Genomic DNA, 14340 nt, shown 5'->3' with positions numbered 1-14340 from the left:
GATTTTTATCATTGATAATGTTAATAATAATGTAATTATGAAATCATAAAATAAAATGACTTTTTTAGGATTATGTGATACTGGTAATTATGTGAAAATTGGAAGTATGAGGCTGAAATTTCAGCTATGACATCACTACATTTAAAAAAAATACCAAAACAGAAAATGGCTATTTTAATTGAAATAATTTTTCCTGTATTTTTGAGAGAAAGCATATACTGTAAACCAAAGCTTAATAAGTGAAAAGGGTCAGAATTGTGAGATATAAATTTAATATGCCCTAATAAACACAAACTTTTGGGTTTTCTCACAATTCTATTTTTTACTAGTTTAAGCTCACCCAGATTTGAGTTCATATCTTGCTAATCTGATGTTTTACCTCTGAATTGTGAAATAAAAAGTCAATTTGTAACTGTTGATGTGAACCACATGACCAGATATTCTGTTTTCCATTAATCTATGGAACGTCCGGTTAGGGGAGAGTGGGGACTAAAGTAACGTGGGACGAATGTAACAAATTGATGCAACATTTGATGGAGCTGCCAAATATCATGTGATTCGGGGCTGTGTCCCACAGTTAGCTCCAAACTTCGGTTTTATGTGCAAAAAGTAAATTATTGCAGTGGTTCTTTTTTTCTTATAACAAGTTGTGTTTCTCTTTTCATGAGTCACACTAATGATCAATACAGGTGATTTAGTGCAATACACATCCTTGAATCTCTGGCTCTATTTTAACGATCTAGGCGCAAAGTCTAAAGCACATGGCGCAAAAGCATTAAGGGCGTGTCCGAATACACATTTGCTATTTTAAGGACTAAAAAATATGCTTTGTGCCCCAGCACCTGGTCTAACAGGGTTGTGGTTATTCTCTTAATGAATTATGGGTGTGTTTGGTGTTCAATCAGAGTCTCATCTCCCATTCCCTTTAACAGTCAGTTGTTTCGCGCCATGGCACATTTGCTATTTACATGGCAAACTTTGTAAGTGGAAAAACTGAATGCTTCACTACAGTTAAACAGACCATCTGCAGTGAGAGGATAAAGAATGAGCCTCCTCCATTCAGCCTCTTTACTTTCTTTTTCTATTTCTCTTTCGTGGATAAGGAAATGAAGTTGTAGTCACTCCACTAAAGACATCCATTAGCCTACAAATTTGGACCCATATGGTCAAAAACCTCGACAGGTGGAAAAATCTAAGCTTGTTTTTAATAAAACAAATATAAATATGCATAATAAATAATACTGCTAATAATAATATTATACAAAAGCAAGTTGCCATGAATAAACTGAAAAAAGTGAAGCGAAGAAGGCACGCAGGTAGTGGTTTTTATATTTATGTAGAAAGTAATACTTTTTGTAATATTTTAATGCTTTAATTTTTTTTTCGATTGTAAAGATATTTGCGTATTGCTCTACATCCTGTATGTATTAAACAATGCGTAAGCATTAAGGCGCACATCTAACGCGCTCTGCGCTGGACCTTAGACCTGCTTTCAGCTGGTCTATTTCCCAGTCTATTTTAGTTCCTCAAAATAGCAACGCGCCAACAATGCACCTTAACACACATGCTTTCTAGTCCGGCACACCCATGAGTCCACAAAGTGGCGCAAGTGGATTTTCTATTTAAACAACGAGGCGTAAAATGTGAAAATTAGGGTTGTGCTAGTCTGAAAATATCTACACATCGCGGCAAAAATTTCTATAGTGCCTTATTGCGCTGCACGTATGATAGGGCCCTCTGTTTCAGTTTAGCAGTAAATCAGGTTTGAATGGAAAGAGCTCCAGTGGGGACGGACATAACACTGTTTTTTATGTCCCACTGCTAATAACCATGCCTTATTTTTCACTTCCACATTAGAGTTTTCAGTGTTTTGACTCATATGTTTTATACGATTTTTGCATGTTGCCAATAATGATAAACAAATCTTCAAAAATGATAGAAAGTCTTAACATTTTGCATTGTTGGATTGTTTTTAAAACATTTGATGGAAGTGCCATTTTAAATGAAAATGCAGTTTGATTTTTGATTTGCAAAAATAAAGGAGAACATATGTTTGCAGATAACATTAACAAGGTCATAGTCAGATATATTTAAACTAAACAAGAATAAGCCAGCAAATCTAGCAATTATTGTTGTGTTACTTTTGACCCACCCGTGTGTTACTTTCGTCTCTGCATATAGGGTCAAAATTAACAATGTGCAACTTTTGTTTAGAGTGAAGTTATGAGTTGTTTTACATGGATACAAAATAACACCTGATTTTGATAGAGCACTGTTGTGACCACAGCAAAAATATATTTCTGTCTAAAACATTATCTTTTAAAATGAAAACTTTTTTATGAAAACTGATACTTTTGTCCCCACTCTCCCCTACCTTGATAAAAATGCACCAGTTTGTGAACATCTTTAAAGGAGATATTCTCCCTGATTTCACAAACAGCCTTTACACACACACACACACGCACGCACGCACGCACACACACACACACACACACACACACACACACACACACACACACACACACACACACACACACACACACAGTGAGAGCCATGCATCAGTCTCTCTCTCTCATCCAGCTCAGATTGGTGGAGCTGGTGCTTGCCTGCGCTTAAAGAATAAACTGTACAGGCACTTGGTGTCAGAAGCGCTCTGTCTCTATTCACGCTTTCAGAGGTAAAGCGTTCAGCCGCTCCGCTCCGCACCCGCCGCGTCTTAGCTTTCAGAAGCGAAAGCCTCAAGCTAACAGTTCCCCCGCCCCGCGACAAGCTTTCATAATGAGCGCAGGAAAAAAGAAATCCATGCTGAATAATTCTCCACTCTAATTTACAGCCCTATCAGTGTGAGACTTAGACAGATGATTAAAGCTGCGCTTGTGTGTACGTGTGCGTATGCGTGTGTGTTTTTCCTTCATTTCCCTGAGGGGAAGTATTCGGAAAAGTGACTGACAATCTGAGAGGGATTTCAGAGACAGCCAATGAGATTTCTCTCTTCCAACCACAGCCTGTATGCTCGTTTTCAACCCAAAGCCAGGATGCCAAAACTATGGCAAGCCGTTTCAACATTTAATCTATAACCCGTACTAGTATCTATTTTCATTGCTAGTGTTTTTTAGATAGTATCTTTTCCATTAAGTACTACTACTTATTGATTAGATACTAGTTCTTATTCATTAGATACTAGTGCTTATTTGTTAGATACTTGTATATATTTAATAGATACAGTGCTTATTCATTAGATACAAGTATTTATTTAACAAATACTAGTACTTATGAAATATATACTACAACTTATTTAACAGACACAAGTACACATTCATTAAATACTAGTACTTGTTTAAAATGTTACAAGTAAACCTTTTTATTTTACTAGTAAAATGTTTAATTGAGCTCTACTCTTTCATTTGAAATAGTCATAAGATAAGACAAGTAAAAAAGCAGAACTGACTAGAAAAATAAGAATTGTTTCTTTCTTTAGACACTAGATACTAGTGTCTAATAAATAAATACTAGTGCCAATGAATAACTACTAGTATTTATTCACTTATATTACTAGTATTATAAAAAATTAAATGATTCATTAGTCCTGACAGCATGTGTTTTTAGGTCATTGTAACTTATTAAATTAAGTTAATCATATTTTAACATTACTTGAAAATTTACGCAAGCTGTTTTAAGTCAGTTTAACATTATATAAGTTCAATGGACTCATAAGGTTAATTTGATTCAGCTTAAAAATGTAAGGCAACCAGGATTTTTTTACAGTGTAGTTACTAGTATCTAATGACTTGGTACCAGTATCTAATACATAAGTACTAGTATCTATTATCTATTCTGTAATTGAACAAGAAGCTTTAGCCTTGGTTTGGGCACTGCAGTATTATGATGTTTATGTGGGAGGAGGCGCAGAGGTGATGGTATTTTCCGATCATAATATGCTGACTTTTTTGAGTCCAAATCATTGTTTGATGAGGTGGGTTCTATTTTTGCAACCTTATAATTTGAACATTAGACACAATAAAGGAGCTGACAACGTGATCGCCGATGCATTGTCCTGTACTTCGCTGTCCGGTGCTGATTAAGTCAAATGTTTTTCTTTGACTCCTTGTTTTTCTGGCTTTCTCACCTTAATTTGCTTTCAGGATCCAGATTGCTGGAGAGAAAAAGGAGGGGTAATAGGTGAGCAAAAGGTGGGTTGTGGGGTTAATCTTCATTGTAAAAGCTCAAATTCATGGGTGCTCTTTTGTTGGGGGGGATTGTTTTATTTTTTTGAGGAAGGCTGTGGGTGCGTGTGGTGTTGGCTATGTGTGTTTGTTTGTGTGCGTGCAACGTCCCGGCCTATGGGCTGTGAGTGCAAGTGGCGTTTCAGTCTATTGTGTGTGTGTGTGTGTGTGTGTTTCAGCAGGTTGGAGATTACGTGATTGGTACACAGTTGCTACTCATTTGGACGTGGATATAAACACCGTTTGGTGGCTTGTAACAGAGATGGGAGATTCTGAGTGATCACCTTGGCATGGAGCTCGGTTAAGCTGCGTTGACCATCACTTTTGGCCCTGACTCTTCTTTTTCATTTACTTTATATTATTTATGTCATTGTTATGTTAAAATACATTTTATTTTTGCCAGTGATGGTTGAGTCTGGTCCTCCTTTTTGTTGCAGTTTAAGAGCTGGCTGTAACAAATAGGTACTAGTATCTAATGAATGAGTACTAGTATCTGATAAACAGAACTAGTGTCTGCATAAGTACTAGTAAATCTTTAAAAAGCACTAGTATCTAAAGAATAGGCCCTAGTATCTAATGAATAAGCATCAGTACTTAATGGAAAAAATACTAGTATCTAAAAAATTAGTACCAGTAATATGAAAATAGATACTAGTATGAGTTACAGTTTGCCATACAAAACAGCTTGCCATACAAAACAGCTTGCAATACAAAACTGTGTGTGTGTGGCTGCAGTTGAAAGCCAGGAGTTTCCGATGTAAACTAGATGAGCAGAAATCTCCAGTGACATCAGAGGAAGGAGAGCTTTTTGCCAAGGCATCTAAAATAGAGACAGGAAAAGGAAGTGGCTCTTTTTTTGTCTCTCTCAGGTGCCGGTGCTTTTAAAAACGTGGGCTGCCAGGGAGGATGTTTGATATTAATCTTCCACGATATGTGCCAAGGTGCAACCAGCAATTCCCACCATTTAAATACAATTAAGAAAAACATATACCGTGCATTTTTCTTTCTCACGCACATACGCGCCAATTCCCAGCGTTCAAACGGAGCTGCGATGGGGCTGGGATAAACGCAAATCTTTACTCAAACATGGGCTTCTTTGTTTCTGCAAATGACCGTGACTAGCGGGGGCTTAGAGAAGCATTTCATTTCTTTTCTCTCCTCTTGCGTAGCCGTTCCACTTTAAGCCGCTTTGCCGTAATGCACTGCGGTCTTGATTCATTAATGTTCATTTCCAGGATGTGATTTGGTTAGGGTGGCTGGGGATTCTTCCTCGCGCTCGGATGGAAAGTAACAGGTACAGTTGAGTGATGGCCCTCTGGGTGGTGCATTGTGGGTAGCTTGCTAGTTGGTGTGTGTATGTGTGCGAGTGCCTTGCTGACAACATCTGTGAAGATACCCTGCTGAAAAGACTAGCTTACACCAGCAGGATTTTTCATGCTGGTTTATCCTGGTTAGTGCTGGTCAACCAGCATGGTCTTTCTTGTGAAGATACCGTTGCTAATTAGGACACACTGTCTTGTATTATCTTGATATATACATGTATATAAATGACAGATATCCAATAATCTCTCCAAGTGGATGTATGTTTAAAATTCTGAATTTTGGACAGAAGAAAAAATCATGACTTAACCACTTTGGATTGTGTCCATCACAGTGGACATCACAGATCAGCCCATGTTTTTTATGACTCCTGAGCTTTTTATCTAATTTAATGCCTGAAGTCAATGAGAGTGGACGATTGTCATCCAATTAAATGGTAGTAAGGCTCGGCATGCTGTAATTTGAAAATAATAATAAAAAAATAAAAAAATCCACTACACTGAAAGCAGCATGTCATCACTTGACAGTTTTTATTCTGATTTCTTGATATGTTGGACAATGGGTTCAAAATCTGTTACTGAACGTAAATCTCTAGTAATGCTGATTAACCTTTTTTATATGAAAAGAACTATATTGATGTGCTAATTTATTGTTGAAACAATTTCATATGTCTTAGTTCTTGAACATAGAGCAGATGGAAAAATCTCAGATGTGTACATTATGTGTAGCGATGAAGATAACGTTTGTAATAAAAGGTGCAATCTCTACAACAAAAACCTTAAAATTTAAGAAAAAATTTTACAATCTTAATGTTTGTGAATTTGAAAATATATTTCAAGATTATACCAGCAATGATGTAGGTTTTTTTAGTATATTATGTTGGTATAATGTTTGGGAAGTAAAACTGTTCTGACTTGATGTACATTAAATGGACAAAAAATATAAATGCTTAAGGCTGTTGAATTATTATTATTATTATTTGGTCTCATTTATAGGAGCCTCGAGAATTGTGAAAACATACTTCTACATTTTTCTGAAACTTGGAACATGATTCGAGTCTGAAGGGGTTAAAATGGTAAATCAAGCAAACGTGACATGATTTAAAATCCTAACCAAGATTTTACAGATAAAGCAAGTGAAATAAAGAAGAAATGGATAGATTAATGGCTGCAGTCGCTTTAAGACAGAATGCATGGACCAAATATACTGATACCGTGCTCAGCATAAATGAGTACGTCGCATTTTGAAAAAGAATATTTTTATTCATTTCAACAGATATTAAAAAAATATTTTAGTCACCAAACATATTTAGAAATTGAAAGATTATACAATTAAATGCACGCAAAATATTGAAAAATTTAATTATAACCTACAAAATTTCATCAAATTTAAAAAAAATTTAGTTTCTCCTGATTTTCCTCTTTTTTAAATTTGTTTTTAATATTTTCTATAACATAGATTTGAGTGCACTACTTTTTGGACCACTACCGTGAGCTATTTTGTTAGATAAGCTCCAGATTTGGCTTCAGTACTGACTAATCTAATGTATATGCACAAATATAATATAGTAAAGCTACCTATTAAAATATGAATTTAAAAGATAGATTTGTGAGGGGTGTACTTATATATGCTGATCACTGTACATACGTGTTTTTCTCAACTGTTTGCATTAATTGAGATCTGTTTTGTGCATTATGTACATGAATGATTTAAAATCTGCTGCGACTTTAATTGTAGATTATGATTAAATTCATGGATCACATGCATCCCAAACTGTGCTGTGTGGCTTGCATGGATTACCAATCAACTATGATTATTAAACTACTAAAGATAGATCCAAATATATGAGATATGCTACATTTTTCTAGATTTCCTGCGTGCGATTTTAATATCAATTCTAATTTAATATTTATTCTGATAACTGTTCTTCCAAATGTCAAAAAATTGTAATTTAGAGAATTTTCTTTCTTTCAGGAAATCATAATTGGCTTTAATCCTTTAACTGCCTGCTCTACCAAACGGCTGACCATATTTTGACTGTTTTAAAAAAATTGACTACTAAATTAATTTAAAGAATGACTGTTTTAAATAATGGTTTACACTACACAGCATTGTTGGTTTACAATAAAATCAAACAAACATAATCCTGTTGCACTACTACACTTGATTTTGGTCTTATTGTAAAAAACAAACAAGAACAACAAGAAATTATGTTAAATTAGAATGTGCAATATTTTATGGCATACTTCAAAAAATAAAGATGATTTAGTATTTAAAAATGTCTTATTTTGACTATTTTGTTTTAAATAAATTGGCCTTACACTTCATATTTTCAGATTTTTCATAGTATACGTGTTAATTTCAATTTTTTACCATAAACTGACATATGAACCATTTGGTAGAGGTTTATAGTTTAGAAATTATGGGATGAATTGAGAAAAATGGGATGTCATGAATTGAGTGTCTTAACTAGCGACATTAGGAGATAAGACATGCAATCCTATTTTTTTTCCTTGATAAGGCAGTTAAAGGGCTAAGTACATTTTTAAGTTGATGGTTATAAAAACTTATAAATCTAATACAAAAAACACTACGAAAATATTAAAGTTGGAAACAAAAAAGCAAATCATAAAAGGGTAAAAATTAAAGTCTGAAAACTGATCTGTTCTAGATCCTTTTGCTGAAGTAATGAAACTCTTCTGTCATGTGTCTTTGTTAAATTTCCCTTGACTTGCATTTCAGTAAACTCCTCTTCCTGTCATTCCCAATTAAATCTCAAATTCAGCATTGTTTGGTTCATGGTTGATTCAATTAAAATTCACATTTGGAACGCACACACACTCACACACACAGCTGTCATCTGGTCGGAATAGTAATGCATAACTCAGCTATATGGTCAACACAATCAGCAGGTCACAACAGCAGGTGCACTTAAGGTACTGATGTATATACTAAACACACACACACACACACACACACACACACACACTGCAGTGCGGAGAGGAGCTCAGAGCGCCTGCATTGTCTGCTGATCTGCTTAAACCCTCATCGCCTGCTCTGGTCGCTATGGTCACGTGTCTCCACGGTAACAAGGTGCCAAATGCAGCGGCGCTCTCCAATAACAATGCTTCCCTTTCTCAGCCACTTTTAATTGCTTGCCTTCTCTCTGTGCAGGACCCACAAAAAAAGAAAGATTTCTTCCGCCTTTGTTTTCCTTCCAGGATTTTCAAATTAGGCAGAGATCAGCTCACAGACTCCCACCGCCTCTCTCTCTCTCTCGCTCTCTCAGGCAGCTGAGGTCTTTTTTGATGGGTTGCCAGATCATTAGATATGAGGGTTTGGTTACAAACACATTTACACAACATAATCATGATCATCAAACCTCCCATCTGATGACACATGCACACACACACAGAACAACAACAAGAAGAAGTCTGGAATATCATTATCTAGTCAGACAGACATCTGCCTGCTTTTCTATAACCCTGTTTCACTACTCGAGTTGCTCAGGATCGAATGAAGCCTGCTGCGGATCTGGAAACAGCTGACTGAAGCTTTTTTCAGGCCGTGCCAAAGAAAGAAAGAAAAAAAAAGCCCTGATCCCAGACTACCTTTGGCCATTTCCATAGAGGAATGCAGACCCCTGGCTTACAGTAAATCCAAGTTCAGGTGAGAGCCAGAAAGATGGTGGGCAGACCTCCAGACCCCGGCTGAGGGGTTGCCTTCTTATACAAGACTTAAGCGAAAGAACACAAGACAGGTAGTTTGTGGAGCGAGACAGAGTGAGAGGCTCTCCAGCTTGACAAAGTTGTGTCAATGGAGCTCAGACAAGGGATCTATTTATCTGTCGCAGACTGCAGACTGAAGAAATGAATCTTCAAGTCTACCAGCCTTAAAGGGACCGTTCACCCAAAAATGACAATTCTGTCATCATTTAATCATCCTAAACTGCTGTATGTTCCTTTCTTGCGTGAAAAACGTTCTTCCTTTAGAAGAATTATGAAGTGTCAAGCATCAAAATGACACAAAAAAAAGCCACCACGACTTGATTAAAGTGTTTCGTTCCATCTTTAAACCAGTGGACTAAAAGAACATTCCAGGAGGTCTGAAGAAGAGTTCAAAGGCAAATAGTTATGGAAAAAAATATATAGAGAGACAATTATTAACAAAAACTCATGTAAATCAGATAAAGCAAACATTTCTCATTCAGTATTTAGAATTTTAACAGATTTAGGCCATGTCCACACGGAGTATGTTTACATGGAGACCATTCATTCATTCATTCATTTTCTTTTTAGCTTAGTCCCTTTATTAATCCGGGGTCCCACAGTGGAATGAACCGCCAACTCATCCAGCAAATGTTTTACACAGCGGATGCCCATCCAGCTGCAACCCATCACTGAGAAACATCCATACACACTCATTCACACACACACACACACACACACACACTCACACACATACACTACGGTCAATTTAGCATACCCACTAACCCCACCCCTAAACCCAACCGTCATTGGGGGATGAGCAAATTGTACTAAATTGTACGAAGTAGATCGTACAAATTCATACGAATCAGCCAATAATTCAAAAAGTTACGAATTGCCGTGAGATTGTGTTGGAAATGCGGAGGCTTTTTTTCCCATACGCATGCGGTATCAAATTCCATTAAAACAACACTCTTCCAGCAGTTCATACTCGCATCCAATATCTCGTATGTCACGGGGAGCATGCATGAAATGTTCCTGAAAGAAAGTGAAAGTGCCAAACTGCATAAAGTTGACAAATTAAAAAATAAATCATCCGAAATGACATGAAACCATTTTCCCTACTCCGGAGGAAATTTAATTATTAAATAAATTACATTAAATTATGTTTTACAACCTGTAAAATGGGAACTTGAAAGGAACACAACTCATGTTAACACCTTAATCATATTATTGTCTTATTCAGATTAAGGCAAATAATTCGATTATCCAAAGTGGATAAAGTTGAAAATGCCGTTTTTGTGTGTGTTGTAGTGTGGACTGTGAAAACGGAGGCTGTCGAAAACAGTGATGCATTTTAGTCATGTGACGTAGTCAAGTGACCGATTCAGTGAACATGTTGGACAACATTTTAAAGCAGTGTTTTGAATACTGTTCGTTTTGACAGCTTTATTAATTAAAGATTAATGTCAGTTGTACATGCACTATATTTCCTCTCTTCAAAGGACACAATGTTAACTGGGAGCTATTGTTCAGGGGCTGAAGCCGACAGCTGCAAAACTTTTCAAAGAGATGGAAAGTAAATAATCTCCAGACGGAATGACACAGGTGAAAGCATATTTTCGGCATGTACAGTACATGAACGAAAGCATTTTCAGTCGTTTTAGTGTGGATGACAAAAGAAATTGAAAATTATAGAGTGGACATAAAGCGTTATTAGATGAAAATGTGATTTTCATATTCATCAGCATTAGTGTAGACGAAGTGTTAATAAAACAGAAAAACTAAATAATAATGATAATCATGATAAAAAGAACACTAATCTATATAGCATTTATTTATTTTTAACAAAAAAAATTATATTATAACTGTGAACTTGAAATATAATAAATTAAATTGCTAAAGCTTTAAAGGGAACCCCAGGTATAAAGATTTGAATTGCTTAATATAACATATAATGATGCCTCTTATTGAAATATGAAGGAGAAAATTAACAAAATATTTACATTATTACAAAATATCCACATACTGTTTCATTTGGACTATGGGGGGCGCCATTATTTTATGCTCTCGGTGAGCTACTGCCACTGTCTGTTGCTATTATTACCACAACAGAACTCCGAAAATAAAATACTGATACAATGCCACATTGGTTTAAATGCTCACTTATATCGATCTCCACCTTTGCACTCTTTCAGTAGCCGTGGTTTACTAAAAGTCATCAGTCATCTCATCCTCTTTTTATCTTCTTCTCAATATAGGAAATCAGTGAAGACATACAACTCTTCAGTTTTTGATGCGGTTTGTCTGAAAAAATATTGCCCAAAAACTGCACAATGTGGCATCGTATCAGCCTTTTGTATTACCAGTTCTGTTGCTTTAATAATAGTAACAATTACAGTGTCATCGAAAATAACAGCACCATCATAGTCCAAACTGTGTATAAAATGAGTTGGATTTTTCAAGTAATGTAAAAGTTTCAAGTTTTTTTTCAACATAATACATTAAGACATTTATATTATATTTTGACATACAATTATTAATACCCAGGGTTCCCTTTAATTAAAATAAGATGCAAATGTAACTTTAATTATGTCTGTTTATTTAAAATTTGACAGCCTATGTCTTCAACAACCTAGGTCAGTCATATATTATATCTATAGGCTGAATAAATACTCAAATTTGTAATTGTTCTATCCCTTTAAATCTCTTTTGATTACTTGCTCGGCCACAAGAGGGCGTTGAGGTTTAAGAGCCACAGCTTTTTCTTTTATTTTTGTCTTACCCTTTCACAAAGATAAACAAAATCTCCTCTTCTCATTCGTCTCTATCTGTCTGTTTCCCCACAACCAACACACACACACACACACGCACGCACGCACGCACGCACGCACGCACGCACACGCACACACAGCAAGACAAATGAACACCTCCTCAGCGGCACTTACCGTAGGTTGCATAACGTACTGTTGGTGAGGCATCCACGACGTACTCTGGACCTGTGGGCGGAAACCAGCATTTCTTAATTTCACTCCTCACCCCCTCCTACGCCTCGAAGCCCCGATTCCCCAGAACCGCCGAGGCAGGAGCCAGTAATACAAGTGCGATAATTACATAGGGATCGCAACTCTACAGACAGTGATATTGCCTCCTAATTACAACGCTGCGGCAGCAGTTTCATCATCTGAGGCCGACGTGGACCCCAAAAAATCTCTCCTTTCATCTTGCCGCCATAGTAATTCGACATTTACCATTACTTAAATTAGGATGGGGTTACTATAATTATCTTCACTGCATATCAGAAGCAAAAGTTAAACCAACTTTCACATTAAAATGATTAAATACATATACACAATAAAACAATAGGAAATATACAAAAGAAACTGTCTATATCATTGAAAAAAATGAAAATAAAATGAGAAATTATACATTTGGAAATAGAAAATATTTACATTTACTGAAATAAAATGAGATCTATAAATATGAAATAAACAAATAAAACATGGAAAAAGAAAAAATACAGATGCAAATTAAAAATGAAGCATTACAAATCTACAAATTTTATTTCAGCTAGTTTCTCATTTAGCTCATTTAATAAGAACAATAATATATATAACAATAATATATATATATATATATATATATATATATATATATATATATATATATATATATATATATATATATATATATATTACTACTATTGAACTACATGAATAAAAACTATAAAAGAGTAAAAATACAAGATGTACAAAAACAATTAAATTACTACAACCATAGGTAAGCATAGGTAAACATTTCCTGATATAAAATAAAATAAAAATATTATATGTATATATATGCATAAATAAAACTTAAAATAAAAATGCAAATATGAAAATAAATGTTTTATAATATAAAAACATACATTTAAGGTTTTATTTAATTTCAGTTAGCTGACAGAGCAGCATTTCTCAATAGTTTTACTTGCAGCAGCTGACAGAGCGGCTTTTCTCAATAGTTTGACTTGCAGCAGCTGACAGAGCGGCATTTCTCAATAGTTTTACTCAATCTACTAAAATAATAAAAAAATAAATCAAAAATAAAAATAGAAAAAAAAAAAGTAAATTACAAAATTCTAATTAAAACAAATATAACAAAATCAATGCTTAATTTTTTTGTATAAAAATGTCTACAACACTGAGTACAATTAATATTTAAATAAAATAACACCAATATTTACTAAAATAAAATGTATTCATTTTATAAGTTGCCAAGGTGCTATTTCTTAATTTCATCTGATGTACTAAAACAACTAAAACCTTAAACAAAAATATATGGGACTTTAAATAATTTAATGTAAGTTTGACACCCAGTGATTAAACTAGGTATTGCATTGTTGGATCAAAACACAGGCAAGCGCAGGTTGCCAGATTGAGGACCATCAGGAGCGAGCCTGACTATTGAGCCTTAATGCTGATTTAAGGCTAATTTAAACTGTTCTAAATAAATATAAGGAATATTTTTCATATTAAAAGGATGGTTTTTGTCCTAACCAACACCTCAAATTTATATTTTAAAACAGCTTCGACAGTATTTCTTGCAGCTAAACAACAGAAAACTGACAATGTTTACCTCAGGTTCACCGTTTTAGCAAATTATAAACCTTACTATTTCGTCGGAGTGCAGTAAGTGCACTATTCTGTGCTTCTGAATGGCTGTATTCAAATTTCTGTTACGTTTCATCTGGTGTAAAACAGCCAAATTGCTTATCACTGCCAATTTCGTCACGTATGGTGTTGTTAGAACACTCGTTTACAATGTAACCTGCTCACCTAATGCTTAAGCTTGTAATATTTATATTATTTGCTAATTATTAATCTTATTGTATTCGGTCACGGACGCATGCTTTAAGAGCCTTTCTGAATGAATGAATGAATGAAAAACACGGTTTTCCAACAAGGCAACCCGGGGTGCTGAAATATATTTGGCTAAAGTAGCATTGGGCGGGTTAAAGGGACTAAAACAAAAACACGTAACTTACATATTCAAAGCAGAATATCTGACTTCAGCACTGTTTTTCAAATAAACAAGAATGCTCACTTAGCATG

The 14340-nt window shown here is 35.1% G+C and overlaps 1 protein-coding gene across 3 annotated transcripts in view; it reads right to left on the bottom strand.

The window, feature by feature from the left end:
* The window catches only part of rbms3 (RNA binding motif, single stranded interacting protein), a 261124-nt gene that overhangs the window by 15309 nt on the left and 231475 nt on the right, over positions 1–14340 (bottom strand). The window contains exon 10 of one of the 3 annotated variants that reach the window (XM_056475765.1): positions 12199–12249. The exons of the other annotated variants lie outside the window; for them this stretch is intronic. Within the exon in view, the coding sequence (XP_056331740.1) occupies positions 12199–12249 (51 nt within the window). The remainder of the gene's footprint in view (positions 1–12198; positions 12250–14340) is intronic. 3 annotated transcript variants of the gene reach the window in all.

This window comes from Danio aesculapii, chromosome 16, assembly GCF_903798145.1.
Source record: "Danio aesculapii chromosome 16, fDanAes4.1, whole genome shotgun sequence".
Taxonomy (NCBI): Eukaryota; Metazoa; Chordata; class Actinopteri; order Cypriniformes; family Danionidae; genus Danio; species Danio aesculapii.
Note: the sequence above shows the minus strand (reverse complement) of the source record. Positions and strands in the feature narration are given on the sequence as shown.